The 23957-nt window shown below is 40.2% G+C and overlaps 1 protein-coding gene across 13 annotated transcripts in view; it reads left to right on the top strand.

The window, feature by feature from the left end:
- LOC121445061 (rho guanine nucleotide exchange factor 9) overlaps nt 1-23957 on the top strand; it is a 166509-nt gene that overhangs the window by 18132 nt on the left and 124420 nt on the right. For 3 of the 13 annotated variants that reach the window (XM_041647053.1, XM_041647043.1, XM_041647052.1), the window contains exons 1-2: nt 15561-16391; nt 16920-16964. The exons of 1 other annotated variant lie outside the window; for it this stretch is intronic. In XM_041647053.1, coding sequence (XP_041502987.1) covers nt 16383-16391; nt 16920-16964 — 54 coding nt within the window. In that variant the 5' untranslated portion in view covers nt 15561-16382. 9 more of the 13 variants (XM_041647055.1, XM_041647049.1, XM_041647054.1 and 6 more) reach the window with 7 other exon arrangements.

Genomic DNA, 23957 nt, shown 5'->3' with positions numbered 1-23957 from the left:
GCATCTAACAAACACTGTTTAGTCTCAATGCAATACAGTGTTTAGATGTTACTTGGTGCTACTTTATAATTGGAGAAGATGACTTTTATGGACTATAGAGAGAATGAATAGGAGAGTTGAAAGTGGAGAAGCCGAGCTCAGTTGAAAGACTGGCAGAAATAGTAGAGCAGAATAAAGGAGGACAGGCTGATATTCATTTCAAAGATGGAATCAAAGGAGCTTTCTACTGGATTAACTAAGAGCTGTAGGGCAAGGTAAAAATAGTACTGGAGTTAGAATTTTTGGTTCTCCCCCCCGACCAGCTGTGTAATTTTGGTCAATCATTTAAATCTTTTAATGCTTCAGTTTCTTTATTATCTAGGCTTCTCTGGAGATGAGAGGGCAAGGAGTGGTAAGAAAGAGAGATTTAGTTTTAAGAAATTGGTTCATATAACTATGGATCTGGAAGTCCCAAATCTGCAAGGTAGCTAAACTGAAGAGTTAATAATCCAGAAAAACACTTTCAGCAAAATATTTGGAATACTGTTTGGCCAAGTATCTCTGGACCCCTGTTCTAAATTGTAAGTGTTCATGATATTACCCCTAAGGTTGAAACTGAGATGTTTTGTCTCTGCTTTTCCAAGGTTACAATTAATTTGTTTGACTCTCCAGAGTCAGGCCTGCAGTACACAGCTTTCATAATGACCCTTCAAGTGTTCCTGAGACGCATCTCTGTGTGTATGTGTATTCATATGCATGTATGTAAAGGCAATTGTGTGTGTGTGCTGGCGTGTGTGCATGCACACACAATTAGGTGTGTCTAAGTGACTTTTGAATACACAGCAGACATTTTGTATATGTTTGTAGAATGGATAAGTGTGCCGATAAAAGGGGAAAACTATAGGTTACCTTTGGTTCAAGAGAGGGCAAACGGATTTGCAAGAACTGTTTTTGCACAGGTGAAATGCTACTGAACCGGATATGCGGTGAGGTGAGGGCAAGAGGCTAAGACTGGAAGCTTCAGAAATTCTTCCAAGGAAATTTGCTTAAGACCTCCGGATACCAGTTTATCCATATGTAAAAGGAGGTTTTTTCTCTCTCCGTCCCCCACATCCCCCCACGTGTAAATATCCCTCTATTTACACATTCAGTAATATTATTGAGTATCTGTTATGTACTTATTCTAGGTACTATACAGTGAATAAAGCAAAAGCAGACAAAACCTTTAAAAGGTAAAAATAAAACAAATTTAAAAATTATGGGAGTTCTAAGAACTAAGGAGTGAAAAATAGAACAGGGCAGAATGATAAAAACGTTTGTGTGTGGGTAGTTACATTTTTAGGTTCCTGTTTCTTGCTGTACTTCCCTCACAAGATCGCCACAAAACTGGTACACAATAAAAGTCATAGTTTCTAGGAAGCTGCAAAATTCATTAAAATTTTGATCCATTTATTTATTTATATGTGTGTGTGTGTACACGTGTGCACATGTGTGCTAATGCCATGACCCCTTGTGGTGGTTAGAAGACAACTTACAGAAGTCAGTTTTCCCAGGGGATCAAAGTCAGTCTGTCAGTCTTGGCATCAAGGACTTTTACCTACTGAGACATTTTGCAGGCCCACAGTATCCTATTTAGATAGAAGATGCAGCTAGCTCTTCTTGGGGGATTCTTTTCTGGAGCTCTCTATTTGGTGTTCATTTTCCTGCTCTGCTAGTCACCATGTTAGTTGCTTTTTTTGCCATTGTGACCAAATACTTGACAGAAGCAACTTAAGGGAGGAAGGGTTTATTTTGGCTCAGGGTTTTAGAGGAGAGTCCATGGTCCTTAACTTCATCAGTTCTGGGATTTTGATGCAGAATATCATGGTAACAGGGATATGAGCAAAGGAGGGCATTTATCGCATTACTGACAAAACGCAGAACAAGCCGGGTGGTGGTGGCGCTTTAACCCCAGAACTTGGCAGGCAGAAACAGAAGGATCTTTGTGAGGTCAAGGCTAGCCTGGTCTACAGAGTTGGAAGGACAGCCAGGGCTATATACTGAAACCCTGTCTCTAATCCCTCCCCCCAAACAAAAGCAGAACAAAAAAAAGTGTAGGGATGAATAACCTTCAAAAGCATGCCTCTAGCTAGGTCCCATCTCCTAGAGATCCTATCAGCTCCCAAAATAGTGCTACCAGCTGGGGACCAAACATTCAACATGATGAGCTTGTTGAGAACATTTTATATTGAAACCATAACAAGCGCCAGTTTTTGCCTAGAGGATGGAAACTTCGGTTTTGTGTTTGACCCTGATATTGCAGTCTTTTCAAATTCCAAATGTATAGAGTTGTATGGATTCCAAAGCACGTTTCCTAGAACTGTCTTTTCTGGCTCTTAATCTGTTGTTCTTTCCAATTCCATAAAGCAGTGGGTAGGAGAAGTGGTAAGTCACATTCTTACTTCTAAACTGAGAACCATGACTCCTCAGGCTACTGTGAAGTACAAAGCAGAAATGTATATGCAAGGGCCTTATATGTGAAACTCTAAGAGCTGGTTGCTAGGATCGAGAGAATTGATGGCCTTAATTAAGTTACTGTTTTTCTCTTTGTGAATCAGGTGTATGTGAGCCTTTTATACTTGTGCCATTTCCTTCTCTCCTTTTTTGTAAGCAGCTAAAGGAAGTTGGGGTAGCATAGAGCCTAAGCACCTCCGAGAAATAGGAACAGTTTCCAGAAAACACTGTATCATCTGTAAGTGGAATGGCTGGCACTGTTGTGTAGTCCTTCTTGTTGACTTGCTTTTAGGAAGCAAAAACTGATACTCATTTTCTGATGCTAATATAGTTGATTCAGTGCCTTTAAGGACTGTCATTTGTCTGTTAGTGGTAACCTCATTCTGAATGCTGGAAGTGGAAATGGAGTATCTTGAGCAGCTGGAATCTTCATTTAGCACGACTCTCTGTTTTTTCTGTGGCAATGCTTGACTTCCTAACTGAATATATTTTATTCCATAGGGTGCACTTAAATCCATTGTGTCATTATCTCTTTGGCAGGTATTATTTGGGTCTTCTATTTATAGATGAGGAAATTGAAGCTCACGGAATGTATTATTTGCCTGAAGTTAAGGGCAGAGATTGTATTCTAATCCTTAAATAATATTATTTACTAGCACTTACTGTAGTCTTATATGTCAGAAATCTTTTGAGTGTTTCACATCACGTGTACCATCGCTAACCCCCCACAAACAACCATAATAACCTCCATGCTTTGCAGATGAGACATAAAAGCAACGGTAGCTATTGTGCTTGCTTAGAACGAAGGGTAGGAAGAATACTTAATATTAAATCCTTCTCTCTATTTTAAGCATGCGCAAAAGAAGAGCCAAGGACACTAAGTAGCTTGCTTAAAGGTCATATAATCAGCAGTATACAGAAGAAGTAAGGTTGAATCTCAGATGGTTGGCTCCAGAGTTCGATGTTGGGTCTCTTGCTAAACCTGTAGATGCCCCATTCATGAATACTAGGTGGCAAACAAGCTTCAGGGGTCCTTCTGTCTCTGCCTCCCCAGTGATAGTATTACAGATACACATTATTACACCCAGATTTTTATGTGACTATTGGAGAACTGAACTCAGGTCCATATGGCTTGATGACAAGCACTTTACCATTGAGTCATCTTCCTAGTCCTAAAGTTTGTATTCTTAACCATATATTCTGCTTCTAAGTCTAGGAGTTTTTCTTAGCTTAGCTAAGCGAATTGTTGAGATAGAGAAACAGAGAGGGGGAGACTTAAGGCTACTCAGCAAATTTAACACTTTTTATATTTAATTTTTGAATAAATAATATATTTTCATGGTCAAACATAATCAAACTATAAAAATGAGGAAATTGGTATTGTTTCTCTACCTACTATAGGGTAGGTCACCTGCATTATAGCTTTTTATGTATCTTTCTAGAATTTTAAACTTTAGATATGAGCAGAGGAAGCATTATTCCTCCTCCTTTTTATCCAAAAGATCATACAGCACAATACTGTTGTGTACCATGCTGCTTTAACACGCCAAATCTGTATGGCCTCTTCTTGTCAGTCTACTGAGAGCTTCTGCAGGTTTAGCTGGACACTCATGGATTTCTAGAAACCGCTGTCTTGCAAACATATTTTCCCCAAGTGTTGGTGGGATCCAGGCTTCTCTTAACAGGTTCACTCAGGATATGGTTGCAGAGCTGTCTTGGGCTTCAGCAAACTACATAAATTTTCAAACCCAGTTCCTTAGCTTCCCTCACATATCATCCAGCTCCTGAAAAACTCTTCAGCTGAACTAATTGTCTTCCTCCTACTCCACTTTCAGCTTATTTATATAATCTGACTCACTACTTATTTATTTAAAACTAACTACTTATTATTTAAAAACATTTCATTAATTCTTTGAGAATTTCATACAACTTATTTTGGTCGTGTTAACCCCAACTCCTCCTCTTTTATGTAATTCTTGTTTAGTTTCTCTTATTAGCAAAATTCTATGACTAATTTAATGATGAGTGCTTGGTGTCCTGAATGTTCATCCAGTGTCTTAGAGCTGAAAAGAAGCCTGCAAATAAAACCGAGGCAACAAGGTTAGAGAGCGGTAGCTGGCTGAATGAGTCATGAGTCATGAGGACCAACAATGGAACTGTCTAGGAGCTTGGGCTCCAAAACTAAACATTCAGTCCTGATATTGACAGATGCACTCTCTGTCCATTTCAGTCTTGAATGGATACAAATAAGGTTTTGGCTACCCCAGAAAGAGCACAATCCTAGAGGAAAGCATTGTTTGTCCTCTGCGAGGCCTTTTGGATCTTTACTATTCTTTTCTAACAAGTCTTCTCTGTACCCTGAGTAGAGACAGATGGCCTGGCCTACAAGCTTGTTTGAAATAGAACTGAAATTGGCCGAAAATAAATGTGAAATAGGATTGAAATAGATCTAAGCAAAGGAACAGGAGGAAATTGCTGCTCTTCTGTATTTATTCATATGCTTCTTCATGCCTGCTGGCCACAGGAGGGCGGTATAGGAAGCAGTTTCCTGAAGAAAGACTTCCTACTGGTCAGCAGGGAAAAGAAAACTGAAGAGGTTCTGCAGTTCTCAGCCTGTAGTCTGCTCCTTTAGTTCCTTGTGGAGTTCTTACTATCCAAGGCTCTTACAGGGGCCAGGAAGACCTGTGAAGCAAAGGCTGGTATTCCCAAGCTGCAGCTGAGAATGCTTTCTATGATGGACGTTCTCTATATCCTACTTTCAGTCGAGTCCTGTACTTTGTCCTTTTTCCACTTAGTCATTTGCTCATTTAGTTGTTCAGTCCCTAAATCTGTATTTGCTGAGTGCTAAGTAAATTTTGAGTGCAGAGTAGAGCAGTTAGGAAACTAGTTTCTGGTGCCAGGCGGTGGTGGCGCGCGCCTTTAATTCCAGCACTTGGGAGGCAGAGGCAGGCGAATCTCTGTGAGTTCGAGACCAGCCTGGTCTACAAGAGCTAGTTCCAGGACAGGCTCCAAAACCACAGAGAAACCCTGTCTCGAAAAACTGAAAAAAAAAAAAAAAACTAGTCTCTGCCTTCATGGAGCTTACATTTTATAAAAGGGAGACAATACATCAATAAGCAAAGAATTGTGTAATAGTTCAGGTCATAGCGAGGTTTTTAAGGGAAAAGCAAGCTAAAGGTTAGGCAGTGGCATACAATGTTAGAGAAAGTGGTCAGGATAGGAAAATTTTGAGGAGGCGAAAGAGCTAAATTTGTAGATAGTCAGGAGAGAGGTGATCATAGAGTGTCCAGTTCATTCCCCTTCTTTGATTACTCTCCAAAACTCTGCCCACCACCATCTAATTAGAGGCAATCTATTTGTTTAACTCAAAGTAGTGATTCATCATCTTGTGTTTAGGGAACCACCTCGCATCCAAGGCCATGCCTGTTCCACCTTCAGCCAAATTGCTGAGGACTTAAACAATCAGTGCTTATTTTCAGCTAGCGCTGAAAAGGTTTTTGAGAAAAAGGAACATTAAGGACATGTTGGAAGATACAAAGCTCCCAAGAAACGGAGGTTGAACTTCTGACTTCTATGTGAAAGCTTTAGTTTTTTAAATCTACATTCTGTGATGAGCTACTCAAGGCATTGTGGGTGCACCTTTGAACATCAACTATTTTGATGAATTATTTTTACTGAAGAATAGAAAGGAAGGTGAGTGTTCAGAACAGGAGTGCTGATAGTCCTACTCTATTCTCCTTTGTCTCTTCCATTGTGATTCTTGGATACGTGCTCTGAAAGATACCCAATGAAAAGCAGCAAACCTTGGGAGAAGTGATGGTGTTGGGGGCTGGAGAGATGTGCTGATTAAGAGCACTTGTTCTCTTGCAAAGGACTGGAGTTAGGCTCCGAGTACCTCAACTGAGTGGCTCACAATCCCCTTTAATTCAAGCTCCAGGAGATCTGATATCATCTTCTGGCCTCTGCAGGCACTTGTACACAGGTAAGCATGCACACATGCAGACAAATGTGTGCACAGATAACAAAAAATGCAAAATAGATGTTCCATTTCTCTTTGTGGAAAGTATTGTATAGGGGAAAGTGTTTAGGAGGGATTCGAGTTTGAATCGCTAATAGATGACTTAAAAACACTTGAGAACTATCACTTGGAAATGTATCAGAGAAAAGAGTAGACTTTGAAAACAAATTTCAGTTCAAGTCCTTCTGTTTCTATATTATGCCTATGTGGATGTGACCAAATGACATAAACACTTAGAAGTAATTTCTTCCTCTTTAAAATAATGATAACAATTCCATCTTCTATGACTTCTGCGGGTAATTCAATAAAAACATGTTTAAGCCCAGTACCATGTGTGCCGAATGTATGTCCTACTCTTGCTTCCCTAGATTTATATGTAGGAACATTGAAACAGTCTATTTTTCCTCCTTGATCATTAAATTCTACAACTCACTCTCTAATCATTAACAACTTCATTAATTATCTGACTGTGCTTGGAACACTTAACATATAGCATTTAAATTCTGTACATCATTGATTGTCTTCTCCATGAGATTGCAAGCTTTCTGATAACCTTGTTAGCTGTCAGAGTAACTGCTTATCGAATTGGGCTCATTTTAGAGTAGTGCAGATATCTGTGCTGAATAGTTAAACAGGTGTTCTTGTCCTTCAGAAGTTGATTCTCGTAAACAGAATGGACAGACATAAAAGTCCAAGAGCTTCTAGTAACATAGGTAACACGGACTCAGTATTTGTAGACTGATTGTTACAAGCATCAAGAGTTAACAAGTAGGCCAGGCTGGGGGGTTAAATGACGAGTGGGTAGAATGTGGGAGGGGTCAAGGTAAAATGTGAAACTTTTCTTGAGATTGCTTTCTGGCAGAAGTGAGACTTTGGGATCTGTTTGAAACATGATTAACCAAAACTAATCAGAAATGAACTTTGAGCTGCCAGAAAGAAACGCTTCATGCCTAGACATTTTCTGGATCTGGGAGAGTAGAACAGTGAAACCTGTACTGGACTGAGTGTGCGTCTAGGCAGTACAGTGACAGGAAGGGATTCACCATTTAGATCAGAATAAGAAGAATCGTTTAGTAGCTACACCGGAAGAAGACAGTGGGCAGGGTATTATCTGGAATGCTACTTGCAATTTAGGGCAGGGGGGTCCTGATGGGTGGGAATGGGGGACTTCGGGGCATGTGGGATGTTGTCTCTATTTGGAAGACGTGCAGTTTCCTGGCGTGTAAATTGGGTCGTTGTACTAAGGACTGTCTAGATTGGCCAGTGCATAGTTCTGTGAGGCTAGAATGATCCACACTGTATGTGATTTCCAGTTGTGCAGTTTCTGCCATGCAAATCAGACTCCTGTAGTTAAAGGCCTTTCTGATTGATCAATGCTCAGTCCATGTCAAGGGGGTTGGACTGCAGCTCTGTGATGTCAAGTTACAGGATTCTTGAATCGTGCTTCTGAAAATTCCTAATTGGGATAAACTCCATTTTCTGGCCTGTTATTAATGACCTTCCCAGAACAAAGCCCAGTTTAGAACATTGAAGCAATTTATCCCCAGGACCCAGGAGATACCTTATCATGTAAAGGAGCTATATTGTTTGTATTTATATTTGATTGTTGCTAGCAATGTGACATTGGACAAGTTATTTGATTCACTTTGTTTCAGTTTTCATACATCTAGAATAGATACAGTATTATTATGTTTCATAAGGTTCTGAGAATTTAAATAGCACAATAAAAGGGCTTAGAATAGTACCTGGCACAGAACATGTACTTAATAAGTGTTAACTTTTATTATTCTCTGTGTAACTGAATATGGGTCCTAAGAAATAACATGAATTTGGAAATATTTATATCCCTCATACTCTCATGAATGAACACCTTTTCATCCGTAGCTGTGAGAGTAGTGAAAATATCTGTCTCAAAGTGGTAGCTACCAACTGAGATTTACCCAAAGGTTTAGCAGCTATCTCTGGAGGGAAGAATTTTCTCATCATTGTGAATATTGGAGTTGAAAGTAGGGAACCATGACATTGCAGAAGACAAGAGAGCCTCAGAACCCTTCATACTTAATAGCAGAAAGCCTGAATTGGGCTGGAAACTATTGCTATTTAAAATGAGAGGAGTTTTTGTTTTACATTTTGAATACAAGTTACCTATACCTTTATGGCATAGTCAAAAAGTTTTGGTTTTTATTCTGCCAATAGTTATCCACGTAATCTTGAACAGATTGTTTTTTCAATTCACAAAAGATGGAATATTGAAAGTGATGGAGGAAGGTCATTGGTTAAGTAATAAAGAAACTGCTTGCCCTCATAGGTTAAAACATAGGTGGGAGGAGTAAACAGAACAGAATGCTGGGAGGAAGAGGAAGTGAGCTCAGACTCGACAACTCTGCTCTCTGGAGCAAAGATGCCATGCTCCCCTCTCCTGGGCGGACGCGGGGATAGCTCTGCTCTCTGAGGCACACACGATGAAGCTCCAACCCAGGATGGACGTAGGCTAGACTCTCCCTGGTAAGCCACCTCATGGGCTACACAGATAATTAGAAATGTGCTAGTCTAGGTGTGAGAATTAGCCTAGAAGAGGCTAGATAGAAATGGGCCAAGCAGTGTTTAAATGAATACAGTTTGTGTGTTGTTATTTCGGCCATAAGCTAACCAGGCGGCCGGGGTGCTGGGGATGCAGCCCCGCCGCTCATATTACAACAGAATGGCGCCTGACGTGGTAGCAACAATTTCTCGGGTCTACTCTGCTTGCTAGATTTTTCTCTGTGATCCCACAAGGCCTTGCTTCTCTTGTCAGAAGATATAACTCTTTGAGCAGAGGCTGGTGGATGAAGGCAACATCCTTGCATTTAATAAATGATTATGAAGTACTTGATAGATGTTAGACACCGTAATGAACATGGTTGAAGAAACTATGGTTAGAGAAAGCCTGTTTGGAGGAGGCGACACCTGAACTGAGCTTTAAATCAGGGAATGGGAAGATGGCAACAATTTACCTAGGCTGTGAAGCCAGAAAAACCTGGTAGAGTACCAGAGCCCCTGTAGGTTCTGTGTAACTGTGAAATAGAAAATGCAAGTGCCCTCGTAAAAGCTGAAGTTAATGAGATCAAAGAATACCGTGTGGGCAGGACATTGTATGTCAGCTCTAGAATTTGTCATTAAGAGCAGTGGGGAGCCACTGAAGGCATTAGCGCTAAGGAATTATGTAAGTTGAGTCTCAGCTAGAAGAAATGAAGCATGTTAGTTGTTTTCAGCAGAACGTGTCTTAATATAGAAAAATCAAGGGTTTACCAAATTGATGCATGGGCTGGAAAGGCAAGGTTGGAGCTGCACTTGCAAGATTGACTCCCAGAACCTTGTCAGAGTAATTCCTACCTCTGCAACAAGGGGCAAGGTGTGGCATCAAGGATTCTGGGATTGCTTTACTTTATCTGCTTTCTCAAAAATCAAGATGCTGCCATTGTTCTGACTATTTCATATCTTCCAGATAAAGAAAAATGGCCCATTCTCTGGGTCTCAGAAAGTGCAGAGATAATCACCAGGCACTAGGATTTATAGTAAGAAAGCTACAGAAATCTCCAGTGTCCTCACCATGGTATTTGGGAACAGAAGCAGAAATGATCCAGGGTTCTACCTTCAAATCTCCTATTAGCACATCCACAATGCTGGCTACCATGGAGTCTGGAAAAGGAGAGAGTTTGTTGAGTAGTTTTTGGATTTGTTTTTCTGAGCTTTCTGGCTATATACAAAAGCAAGCTTTACCTTAGAGTATAATCCACATTATCCATCATAGGATTAATAAGAAAAAAATTCCTTTGAGAGAGATAATTTGGGCCAGAGAGTAGAGGCAGAGCTGAGGAGGCAGAGTCACACTAGGGACCAGGTAATGGATGGTAATAGACCAGAGATGAAGAAGAACCCTTTAAAAGGTAGTAGCAAGCGGAAGCAAAAGAGACAAATAAGAAAGAAATTGAGGGTGAAGGAAATCAATGGATTCTGGATACCGGGTACTTTTTGGAGACATGAAGGAGAGACAGGATGTACGAATTGTTTCTTGCTATTTTGTTGTGTAAATGCCATCCTCAAAAGGCAGGAAACTGAAGGGGAAGAATAATGCTGTCAGCAGTAGGAGAGAGATGACTTTGTTCTTTCGACTTATTAACTTTGAGGTACCTGTGAGACATTTAGAAGGACACGATGAGAAAGCAGTTGGAGACTCATCCTGGACTTCAGGAGAGCTCCTTGAGTAGCAACACCAGAGACGTAAGTTATCTGCTGAGCTGTAATCAAAGGCCGCTGTCTGTTTTAACTTCCACTGTGCCCAGCGAATTTGTTGAAAGGAAGTGTATGAGTGTGTAATGTAGGTGGCAAGTCAAGCTTCGGGAGAATTGAAGAGCAGTATGGAATTGAGAGGCTAAAAGAGCTGAAATTAAAAGGATTTTGAGAAGCCGCGACATTAATGACTAGATGCAGAAAAGCCCAGGTGCAAACTGAAGACAGGTCGTGTAAATGGCATCTTTAAGGCAGTGGGACATTTTAGGAAAGAGAGGAAGCCATAGGAGAAAGACAGGGATTGAAACTTACCCAAGAAGTTGTTTCTATGGAAACCTAGGGATAAAGCTGGGTTATCATAGGGTGAGGGGTCAGAGAAAGAGAGGAAGTCATTCTAGTTTTCTTCTGCTCCTTATGGCAAACACAGTCAACTTAGATAATGATAAGGTTTGTTTCATCTTACACGTCTGAGGCACAGTCAGTCTCTGAGAGAAGACAGACAGAAACTCAGGCAGAAATCAGGAGGTAGAAATGCTGCTTTCTAGCTTGTTCAGTGGCTTATGCTCAGCTACCTTTCTATTTTTAAATTTTTTTAAAAAAATTATTTAAATAACTTTTTTCATTTCTTTTACATACCAACGCAGTTTATCCTCTCTCATCTCTTCCCAGTTGTGCCCCCCCCCCCCCGTGCTCCCCAGCTACCCTCCTCCCCTTCCACTCCTCCTCTGTCCCCATTCAGAAAGGGGCTGGCCTCCCATGGACTTAAACAAAGCCTGGCACTCAACTGAGGCAGGACCTAGCTCCTCCTCTTTCGTCAAGGCTGGGCAAGGTAATCCAATCCAGTTTGGGGAAGCATTCACAGCCAGGCACTGGGCTAAGCTCCCGCTGAAGAAAGGGAAGAGGGATTGTAGGATTCAGGGATTCACGAATGACTGGGAACCCACAGAGACAGCGGACCTGTGCTCCTGGTCACTGGACCAACAGTTAGGGAGCTTGCTTGCATGGGACCGACCAAGGCCCTCTGCATGTGTTTGACAGTTGTATAGCTTGGTCTCTTTGTATGGCTCCTAGCAGTGAGATCAGGACCAGTCCCTGGCAGTTAGCTGGCTTTTGGAAACCTGTTCTCACCTAGTGTTCTTATATAGTGTAGGTACATCTGTCTAGGAATGGTATTGCCCAACGTTCTGGTCCCTCCTACATCAGTTAGCATTCAAGATAATGTCCCACAGACAGGCTTACAGGTAAATCTGACCAGGCAATTCTTCAACGGAGGTTTCTAATTCCCAGATGACTCTGGTTATAGCAAATTGAAAAGTAGCCCGCACAGAAGCAGAACTGGATAAGGATGAACTCTTTAGAGGAAAATTCTAGTTATATGGAATATAGCAGTCATGAGAGTCTATATTTGTCTTAACAATCTAAGAGCAGATTTCAAGCTGGGTGTGGTAGTGCATACCTTTAATCCCAGCAGTTGGAGGTAGGGTGGCTCTCTGGGACAGCCTGAGGCACATAATAAAGAAACCATGTCTCTTTCTTTACAAAAGTAGATGCCAAATTGTTTTGGCTATTACTTATCAAAAATGTGCATTTCACATCACAAACTAATATTTGCATTTATATTTGTATATAACTGAAATAGATACTTTGCTAAGTAGCATTACCTTAAATACATGAGTGTTTCAGATTAACGGAATCACAAATAAGCAATATTTCTTTTTATGGTTGAATAATATTTCATTGAGTGAATGTATGCCATTCAACTGCTTAAACTGCTTTGGTCTTTTGGCTATTATGAATAATGTTGCTATGAACATTTCTATATGAATTTGTGTGTGGACTTGTTTTCCTTTCTCTTATGTATATATCTAAGAGTGGAGTTTTTTTTAATCAGATGCTAATTCTAATTTTTTTTAACTTGGAGGAACTTTTAGACTATTTCACAAACTGTCTGCATCATTTTTCATTCCTATCAACTGTATGAAAGTTCTAATTTTTGGTATTTCTAGGTTCCAACCCAGGGTCTCCTGCATCCCAGGCAAGCATTTTGCCACCTAGCTATACCCCTAAGCTCATTATCTGGCATTTCGTTTTAAACTGTTACAGTGAGTGTAAATTTGTATCTCATTACCAAAAATGATGTAATGAATATCCTGTATTTGCATTTCCCGTATTTGATTTGAATTTCCCTGATGGCTAACCATGTTGAACATCTTTTCATGTATTAATTGACCATTTCTTTGGATAAATGCTATTCAGATCCTTTGATGAGTTTTAAATTGGGTTATATTTCTTTTTAATGATTGTACTACATTATATTTATTATATTTTATTTATAATGTATTGGAGGGGCGTGGGAAGGTCAGAGGACGCTTGTGAGAATTGGTTCTTTCCTTTAAATGTGTGGGTTCCAGGGATGTAGCACAGTCCATCAGGATTGGATGGATGTAAGCACTTTTGTCTGCTGAGCTACCTAGCTGGCTCATAGTTCTTTTTCAAAATTATTATTATTGCGTGAGTGCATATACTGTGGCATGCACGCGGAGGGCAGAGGACGAATTTGTGGAGTTGCTTCCCGTCTCCTATCTTTTCATGGGCTCTGGGGATCAAATTTGTTAGGATTGCTCATCAAGAGCTTTGCTTTCTGAGCCATCCCACCAACCCTTGAGTCATATTTCTTTCGGGGAGTTGTAAGAACTCGTTGTTTATTCTAGATACAAGTCTCCAGTCAGATGCTATTTGCAAGGATTTCTCTCTTTTGGTGTGTGTGTGTGGGGGGGGGGTTCCACACATATGATAGCATCCTTTGAAGACAGTAGTTTTAAATTTGGATGCTATTAACTAATTTTAACTAAATTTAACTAATTTCTCCTTGGTGGCTTGTGCTTTTGCCGTAATTAAGACACCATATCCAAGATCACAAAGGTTTACCTTTAGTCCTCCTATTTTGTTAGTCACTATCATCATATCTAAATATTTAATAGTAATTCTTCAACATTATTATTTGATTTATGTTCAGATTTCTAGGTGTTTCATATGTCATAAATGCACATGTACCTAATATGCCCAAATTCTACCTCAGGCCACTGAGTTATTTGTGAAGAGATCAAAATTTGTTTGTGAAAACTGGATTATTGATCTTGTAGTTTCTCACAGTGTACATTTTATTATCAGAATCACTGTACTGCAGTAGCCCCACCCCCTTTGGTTCTCTGTGTGTCTGGTAATTGATAATTGGATCTAAAAATTTGATCTGATTCAGGCTTTTTGTTTTTGTTTTCTCAAGAATCATTCACAAGTGACTGCTCTATGAGCTAAAATGTGTAAAGCGTGGTCTCATTTGGAGTTTATTCTATCCCAAAGGGCTCGAGACTATTTTATTTATGACTTGTACCCATTCAGAATTTCCAATAATTTAATTAAGATAATGACTGCCTGAGTCTCAAAGACTTCTAGAGAATAGCAAACAGTTCCCATTCCTGTTAAGAATCCATCGTATGCTAACAGTTGCAAATCAAGTTTGTTAGATCTCTAGCTAATCCACTTTCTTTTTTCCCTCCCCTGTTATCTACCCATTGACTCTGAAGGTCATAGGAATCTAAAAACATGAAAGGCTTAGAGAGATTATATATATATATATATATATATATATATATATATATATATATATGTTCTTCCTTCTTGAGGACTCAGGCAGTTGTAGAAATTACACATATTCTTCTGCAGTTGGAATTCTGGGATTGCACTTTACTCTCAGAAAAGTTATTTCTTATGCAGCAGAATGTAGAAGGAAGCCCAGAGAAGGGAAATTAGTTGCCTGAAAATTACACAGTCAAAAACTAGGAGTCAATTTGAACTCTTCTGGCCTCTAGTTCAAGACATTTTCCCTCTAGATGTAGGCACAGAGTTGTAAACACTGAACACAGCGATGATTGCAAGACTTTTCAGAGTTTATATATAGCAACTATTTTACCCACAGTTAGCTCTCCTTCTTCGTACTCTGAAGGCTGGGAGAGTGCGTGTTAACTGTAGCATGAAGAAACCATATGCAGAGAAGGACAGAGCAGCCAGAGCAGAGAAAGCCAAAGAGAATTGAATTGTGGCTAAGTTGGTGTTCCAACGGTTGTGTTCACAGCACTGATTTGTGACATTTTATTGCTGATTGTGAGTAATTTAGTTTAGGCAGTGGACAAACACATATTTGCTTCTTATTGGCCTGTGCTCCAGAGGGACTCCCAAGTTTTATGCCTCCCACCAACTTACCTATCTACCTACCTGCATTTCCTATTCCTTCTCCCTTCTCTCCATCCTCTATCCTGGCTTTTCCTCACCCTTCTCTTTTTTCACCATATCCTCTATTTCTTCTTCTTTTGTCCTATTCCATCTTTCCTTCTTTTTCTGCTTCCCATACATGCTCTCTCTGCCCTCCTCCTTCTTCTTTCTTATGCCAGTTCCCTTTCATTTGATTCTCTTTGCTTCCTCCCCCTTTCTCAGTCTTTTCCCTCGTCCTTCAGTATCTTACCCTCCCTTCCTCCACAAGTTCTTCACCCCCACGTAAAAACTGACTGTTGGTGGCTCCCGAGGAGGGAGAGAGAGGAGACTCTGTGAGCCTTGGCTTCTCCGGATTGGCTGTTACTGCTAGCACACCAGCTCAAGTCTTGCCTCCGGGCACCGAACAGAGCAGCTGCTGCATCTGCTATTGGCTTGTTCTCCTGTAGGCGTCTCTGTCAGCGACTCACGCTGGCGCCCCCAGTCCCGGCGTGAATAAAAAGGCAACCTACCGGCTGAGGTGGGGGTGGGGAGAGGAGAGGGAGAGGGCCAGCTAGGAAAGGCTAGGAAGAGTGGTTGGTAGCCTGGAATCCCTTTAACAGAGCTAGCAGACGAGGCATCTTAGGAAAGCTAATGAACTAGAAAGAGTAGGGGAGACTGAGACTGACCGGTAGCCAGCTAGACAGACGGACGCATGCCCGGACAGACAGAAGGCTCTGGAGAACCGATAGGTTCTTTTTGCCTTTCTTTTTGAAAAGCAGGATTTTGATTTTTTTTCATTGGCGCCCAAGAGAGAATGCTGGACTCTGCTGTCTTCAGCTCAAGCTAAGATTTCTCAGCTAGCGAAGAAAGATCAGTCCAGTCCCGTGAGGGGGAGGGAAGCAAAAGCCCCTGCCTCCAACCCCCTTCCCTCCCCCGAACCAGACTCGGGGGCCAAACCCAGACCTTCCCTAACCATCTGACTTCCTCCTTTCCTTTTTAGCATGGTGGCTGTATGGACAGTCTGACAGAACAGAGATTGACATCTCCCAATCTGCCGGCCCCCCACCTGGAACACTACAGTGTTCTGCATTGCACCATGACCCTGGATGTGCAAACTGTAGTCGTTTTTGCCGTGATTGTAGTCCTCCTGCTTGTCAATGTCATACTCATGTTTTTCTTGGGAACGCGCTGAATGGAGTCCAGCCACCTGAGCTGTTGCGAACTCTCACTTTGATTTCATCCCAAGAGCCTCCGAGGGGGAAAAAATCGAGAGAGACAGTCTGAGACAGGGAAAGAGAGGGAGAGAAAGAACAAGCTTTCATACTCAGGGGGGAAAACGTTTTTTGAGCTTCAACATGGCCTCGCTGTGATATGTATGACGTTGGTATATTATCTCTCCCTAAATCTTTTGTCATGTCTTGTCTTTTAAATTTGCCTGTGAGTGTAGTTGCTTATTGCTTGAGTAAAATTGTTGGTAAGAAATGTTTTCTGTTTAAGTGTGCATGTTCGTATGCATTCTTTATGTGACGTTTGCAGAACTAGCTGTGTCCTGTTAAGGTGGCTTTGCTATTTGTGATGTTTTGTTAACTCATTCTCTTAAAAACTACCTTTGAACTCTGTTATGAAATTTTAATCAAAATTTCTCTCTTGCTATCAGAATACATTCGTGTTTGTTTGGGGCTGGGGTTGGAGGAAAGTATTTCTGGAAGAGCATGCTGAATTTTTTGGCATTCGGTGAAAGTCTTGCACTGGTTGTTTAGAGAGGAAGAAAAACCTATGCAAGAAACGGATTTATGGAAAATAGTCTCTAAATGAGGAGCAAGAATTTGGGAAGTGACACACTGGGGTGCCTTGAGTTGGCACTTAGTAACTGTGTCCTTTGAATTTCAATTTTGCTGTTCCGGGTTTCCAGTTTCTGATTTGGAAAGCTGCCACCGCTAAAACATTTGCTAAAGCAGTAAGTGTCACTTTCTTTGCTATCATGGAGTAGAACAAAAAGTATTTCTTTGCATTTTAAATTAGCAAGAGAGGATTTTGAAAAGATGTTTGGGCTCATTTTTACAGATGTTATACCCCATGATTTGAGTTTGAGGATTTTTTTTCTGTGTCTCACGCAGAAAACAAAATCCGGCATCTTATATAGTTTGTGACTAATAGTATTGGGTATTAATAGTATTGGGCTTGGCTCCTTTGGGTTAATACCATTTGCGGTGGTCTTCATGAACTACTTTACATAGAAGTTGATAGTGCTGATGAGATTTATTTCCTTGTTTGTTGCTTAAGAACAGAGGTCTCTGAAACATTCATCCAACTGTAAGTATGTAATGTGCTAAATTAAGAGTTTGAACACAAAAAAGGACGTGTAATGGGATGCGAGCTTGGGAAACGTGAGCTAGCTGGTGTTCCAATTTGAGATATGTCTTATATAGGCATTGTTGTATTTGCTGTTATTGCTGTTTTTATATATTATATATATATATTATATACATACATATATTATATATACATATATATTTCTGTTTTTGCTGAGATACCTCTTGGCAAAGCTAAGTAAACAATTGTTTCTGATACCAGTGTGTACATAGTATTTGCTTTTTTTCTTTTTTCTTTTTTGCTCTTCTTTCTCTTTGCTGGTGCAGGCAGATATTCCTCATTCCGTTGCTTACCTGACTTGAAACGGTGCCATTTCTGGCTCATACAGCAGTGAATCATGCCACATACACGCCCACACACATGCTTCTAGCTATACTCATGTGGGTGGATGCTCATGTGTGATGTGCAAATCAGCTAGCATTATGCTGTCAATTTTCAGGTCTTGTTCAGTCTCTTTGGAAATGGTTATTGAGGGGGCATTGAAATTGTCCTGATAGACCAAGAGAACATTATTTAATGGCATCAGTTGAGGTTTTGAACCTTAAGGTATAATCTGGTTGACTCACTGTGAGAAGCTGAGCTGGTTTTTTTCCTCCTTATTTGGTACCGTGATAGAAGTATGATTTGAGAAGTTTGCTAGCAGTGGTTTCATATTTAGCATCCTTTGGTCTCTTTGTGACGGCCACTTGGGTGGAAATAAGAACCTCGTTCAAATGAGAATCTTGTGTAATTTTTTTAAAATTTCTTACTTGTTTGCTTCAGAGAAATATTTAAAGTAAGCTTGTTGTTTTTGAGACAATCTTGAAGAGTGGAGAAAAGCTCAATCCTGGGTAGCTGCAGATCTGTTTTCTCCATTCACTGGTGTTTTGACAGTGGACTACTTTTCCCCCTCTCTCCCCAGTGAGTTTGGGATTCCCTATAACATTGACAGTTGGAAATCTTTGTTCCAGGTGACTTCGAAGTTCTAGCATTCTGTGATTTTTGGGCACCCATAAGGGCTTGAAGTCAGAGGGAAATGAAAAGGAAAATGAATTATTAACCAAAGGGATTGGGAGAGAAAAAAATATATATAGTGTCTGATATCTGCAGAATACATTTTTCCCTAAGGGATTTTGTTGTTGTTGTTTGCTACCTGGTCAAGAAATAGGAACTCCAACACTAGAATGCGTTTGACTTTTTATTTTATTTTAAAGGGAAAAGGAGTTTCTATAGCCAGTTTTTGGCCCAGGTTTATGACTGAGTAATGTCATGAAATGCCTGACAAAGCCTTGCCAGAAAGCCTTTGGGAATGGATGTGGGTGTGGTGGTGTCAGTATATTTGTGGATGTAGGTGCATATTCATCTGTGTGTGGTTGTGGGGGGGGGTTGCAAATATTCCTGAGTGTGGATGGAGAGTGTTTGGTGTAGGAATCTGTGAAGATAGCATCGAGTTGCACAGTTCTAAAGAGCCTTCGCTAGGGCTGGATGAATGTCTCCTGTCATCACCTAAAGCCTTTCATGCTAGAATAGAGGAGTACTTTGAAAGAGCCCTACCATCAATAATTTAAGGTATAAAGGCTCATACTTTACAAATTCAATTCAAGAGCTGTTACTAGTGAGACAACAAGCCACCTCAGAGCAGCCAGAAGTAAGTTTAGGGAGTAGACAACAGGGTACTGGTGTGACTTTAATTCTGTGCCTTCTAAAGTCTTTATATTTCCCCTTCAAATATGCGAATGTATGCACCAGGAGAAGGAAATGTAAGAAAATGAGACACATTCCTGCTCCTTTCTGCCTTTTTCATAACTTTCCCTTTTCCTCACTCATCTGTCACTCTAAGTGCTTGAGATGTAAGGAAGAGGATAGGCTTTTGAGTTCTGATTTGTTTAAACTTTTTCTTATAAAGCCCTTTAGTTCCCTTCCTTAGTCTCTTATCCTTTTGCATAAAGGATAAGCTTTTGCTACTGGGAGGGTGCTAAATCCATGCTAAGGGATTTTAGCCCTCAGCTCCCCACCCGGGAGTTAAATAAAATGCCTTATACTGGTATCCTAGTAACCCATGAATCACCCTGCAACCACTGAGCTTCAGAGCCCACTCTTTAAAGGTACAGGCACTCTGGTCTCTCTTCAACAGAAGCTGGAAGCCAGCAAAACTGGAAGAGATGCTCTTTAGGGAAGAACAAGATAAAAACAAAATCTATGTTCACAGGACATGGAGAGCCCAGCTTTGAGCTTCCATGGTGACTGTTTATTGGAAAATGGTTCGAGTTCCACTCTCTCTTTACTTACTACCCTCATTTTGAAGATTAACCGAGCCATTTCACTGCCTGCCTTTAGTGTGGGTCTTGAAAGAAACATTTTACAGCAATTTTTGGCTTTAGGCAGTGAGACAGTGAAGTGATAATTTAGTGAGAACGAGCTGACCAGCATATTTTATTCATCAAGACAGGTCTCACCTGTCAAGACCTGCAATATCTGCTTCTGTAGTTTGCTGGAATTTTGTTTGTAGCTCAGGGAAGCTTGCCAGCCCAGCTGTAGTGCATGACAGCTGTGAATGTTCTTTTTCTGTGTTTCAGTAGTGTCTGACTGGGAAGTGGAGCAAGTTAGGAAAGTCGTTTGGATTGCTGATGTGATGAATCGGGCTTGGGCTCTCGTTCACCTGTGTGATTGTGTGTGTGTGTGTGTGTGTGTGTGTGTGTGTGTGTGTGTGTGTGTGTGTGTGTGTAAGTTTTCATAGAACTTAGGGATCACAATAAACTTATGGATGAGATGTCCCAATGTGTGGTGAGGTTCAGATTCAGAGTCACAGAAGAGACACTGTGGTGGTAGCAACGATGGGACTGAATGTCCTCTTTAGCTTATCTGCTACCATTGCCTCTGATCCCATGGTGTGCAATGTGAAAATTGAGCCTTTGTTCCCAGAATACCTCTTGCAAAGCATCTACATACATATCTAGTCGCTTTTTTTGGTAAGAAGTGTAATGGAGGAAGCAAATCTTCGATTTTCTAGCCCTTTCTAACCCTATTTAAAGCTTTGCAACTTCTCTAGGCTATGTCTCCGGCTTTCCAAGAATCCTTTATTAAAGCTTAGTTCTTCCAATATGTGCCCAGAGTGTCTCCTTCTGTCCCTATGGATCTAGCACTCTAGAATATTTAATTCATTATGCTTTGCCCTGGCACCAAAGTACAACGTGGAAAAACTAGAAAGGAGAAAGGCCTCCAGGAAAGAAGCTGTTAATGGCTTTGTCAGTAACACATTGTCAATGCATGGTCCTATAAAGTTTGCAAAGTGGTTGTACATCTTTTCTAATTTCACATCATATTAGCCATTGGAAATGGGCAGGGATGCTTGCCCTGACTTACAGTAGAAAAGAGTAAAGGTGAGAAGAGCTCGTGGGTATGCCTTTCTAACAGGGAAGGAGGAACATCAGTGTGAAGCTGAAAGGGGTCAGCTGAAGAAGGGGGTGTGGATGAGTCATTCCTGAAGTCACGTGACTCCTCTGGATTTGCATGCTTACATTTTTAGTGCTTTATAATACCTTTCATTTATATAGTACTTTTGAAAAAAAAAGTTAGTCCATAAAATGTCATGAAAAAATCACCAAACAGTTGTGTTTAGCCAGTCTTATGAAAAGAAAATGTCACTATTTTGAATCTTCAAGGTAAAAGCCAAAGTGAATTGCTGAAACCTAAGATACAAAAGGTTTTGGAGGAACTAAGCTTTCATGCACTTGCTCTTTTGGAGGCACATATTCTTTTATATATTGATTTTCAGATGTGTTAGCCAAGATCGGGTAGGTTGTTTAATATTCACAGACCCTCGACTGCCTAGTCCAGCACCAAAAATTAGAAACCAAGAGCAACAACAAAAACCATGCTCCTCAAACTGATCATGCTGTTCAACCTGGCACCCAGCTAAGATCAAATATGCAGGGGCTCTGATTTTTCTAGGAAATGAATGATTGAATGTAAACCTCCTCCAGCCGATTCAGATACGCAACATACTCTTTTGGGTTTAATACAGTCCATTTTGGACATTGGTCTTTTAAGTCAGTTTAGGTTTTTTTTTTGTTTCAAAATTTGTCATATTTTGTTTTGATTGGTCTATTCTTATAACTCTGTGAGTTTTAATTTTTCTCATTCTGTGAAAGAAATTCAGGTTTAACCAGCACTGTATCAGTTAAAATATTTTTATGTGTATGTACTGTTTCAGACTTTTGGAGGTTTGAAGTTGTTAATATACAAAAGATTAGCAATTTCTAGTAGTACTGCATTATTTGAAATTTGAAAATGCATTACACAAGTTGATTCAAAGACTGTTCTGTATGATGAAATTAGTATTACTCCTTTGATATCTTAATAGTGCCTCCTTTGAAGTTGGAGTCTCTCAGTTTTTCTATGTATTTGGTCAATAAGTGCTGGCTTCATCTATTAGTGCCATTATCTGTCCTACCATTGTGTTGATGAGGACAAAATTGCATGAGATTTGTTTTGTATGCTTTATGGGCACAAGGATACACCGCATTTATAGCTATTATATGTCAAACTAATGGTCTCATTAGAAAAATAATATGTTGCTTGGCATCTCACTTCTGGTAAGTATTATTGCAGGCTCCACAGTGCCCTGTTTTCTTTCAGTGTCCACAAATCAGGTATTCTCTAATTGGGTACAGAATTTAGCTGAAGGTCAGTCGCATAGTTGGAATTTTTGCTTGTCAGGAATGTTAACCATCATGGATATAGCTTTAAAACAGAATATATTTTTGTTTTAAGGGTTCTGTAAACTGCCTGATTTCCTTTTTGCTTTGCCAAATTCTTTCCATAACCCAGTAGTTCTTTGCCTTGCTATATGTTAGAATCACCTTGGGGAATTAACAAGACTAAGAGTTCATAGACTCTCTCTTTTGGAGTTGGTTACAGTGTGCCTTTCACATCAATATTTTTCTAAAAGCGACCAAAGATGGGAAAGTGTGGCTGGGGTGGAATGATTCAGAGGAAGTATTAGCTTGCCCTGATTGTAGTTTCATATATATATGAATATGAAAGATCTGCAGATTTGAACAATATATAGGAATTATGGGAGTCATGAGGAGTTCCATAGGCTTATGTCCATTTCAAGGAAACTCTACTCTAGGCAAGGAGTAGTGTGGTACCAGACTACTTTTTAAAAAATGAGTCGATTATCTGTATTTACAGGTTCTACTGCATCCACAAATAGAAAAAATTAGAAGAGAAATACATATGTAGAATGTAGTATAGTAACTATTTTTATAGCATTTACATTGTGTTGGCTATTTAAATAGTCTAGAGGTGTTTTAAAAAACTTGGGAGGTTGAGCTTCATGTATAGCACAGTGTTACGGCTCAATGTATGTGAAGCTCTGGGTTCTATCCCAAGTACTAGAGTAAAAACAATAAAGTATAAAGAAGGACATTCATAGAGTATAATATTGTATTTTTGTATTTGAAAGGAGTCCAGGAACCAATATCCAAGGGATACCAAGGAACAACTATAATCAGTTTTATCGTTTGATAGTTTGAATCTTTTAGTAACATCATTTTCTGTATAGTTGCTGTATTAATGCATATTCTGCTAGTTTCCTAAGTGACTATAAATAAATTACTTTTACCTTCTGAAGTTTGTTTTCCTCATTTGCAAAATAAGGATAGTTAGATGGTTTCACATATTTCTTCCATCTCAAATAATCAGTGCTAACTTTCTATTTAATATTATTTAAATGCTGCAGGCAATACAGTGGTTCATTTCAGCAGCCTTGGAATCGTAGGATGGCTATGGAAGTAATAGGTCTGCCTTTGTAATTACACTTGGAATAGGTTTTCTCTGTAGCAAGTGAAACTTGGATTGCATTCTTTGAGCCAGCTTCTGGCCATTGGGAAAGAAAGGAATCCCTTACTGATTTGAGTAGGAGTCATATGCCAGTTTGGGATGCAGCTTGTTAAAAAGATATGTCATATGAGTAGTTGAGAGTTGTCTTTTATAAATACAGAACCAGTCTCATATACTCCTGGGAGAAACCCAGGAGTTAAGGACTGGCTGCCTTGACAGCTTAGAGCCACTTTGAACATTAAGAAGTCACTCATTTGGTTAGTACTAGTACTACCAGTAGTATATAAGTAAGATACTCAACCAAGTCCCCTAGCAACTCCATTGTTTAGGAAATGAGACTCCGAAGGATTAAGCCAACTTTCTTAATGTTACACCAAAGGAAGTGGTAGGTAGTGCCTGACCTAGAACTCAGCCCTCCGTCACTACCTCTTGCATTGCCTTGTGTGTAGTCACATTGTGGTTAGGATGTAGTTACAACTCTGAGAATTAAAGGGGTCCTCTGACATACTGCAGTAGTCATTAAGAGGCTTTGAAGCATGGACCAAAGAGGGGGACAAGAGTAGAAGTTGAGAGGAATGTGTCCGAGTTTAGCTCTTCCCTGCCTTTGCCAGTCTTCTGTGCTAGTTGCTGGCCTACTTTGAACAACCGAGCTTCTAGCAAGTATCTTGAGAGTTGATAGGAGAAAAGTGGCAGAGTTGTGTGTGCGTGCTCAGAGGACAGTATATAGAAGACAGACCTGTAGAAGAAGAAA

The sequence above is a fragment of the Microtus oregoni genome, unplaced genomic scaffold (assembly GCF_018167655.1).
Source record: "Microtus oregoni isolate MIOR12 unplaced genomic scaffold, Mior012 000155F_ref0000269, whole genome shotgun sequence".
NCBI lineage: Eukaryota > Metazoa > Chordata > Mammalia > Rodentia > Cricetidae > Microtus > Microtus oregoni.
The sequence above is the reverse complement of the archived record's forward strand: the minus strand, read 5'-3'. Positions and strand labels throughout refer to the sequence as shown.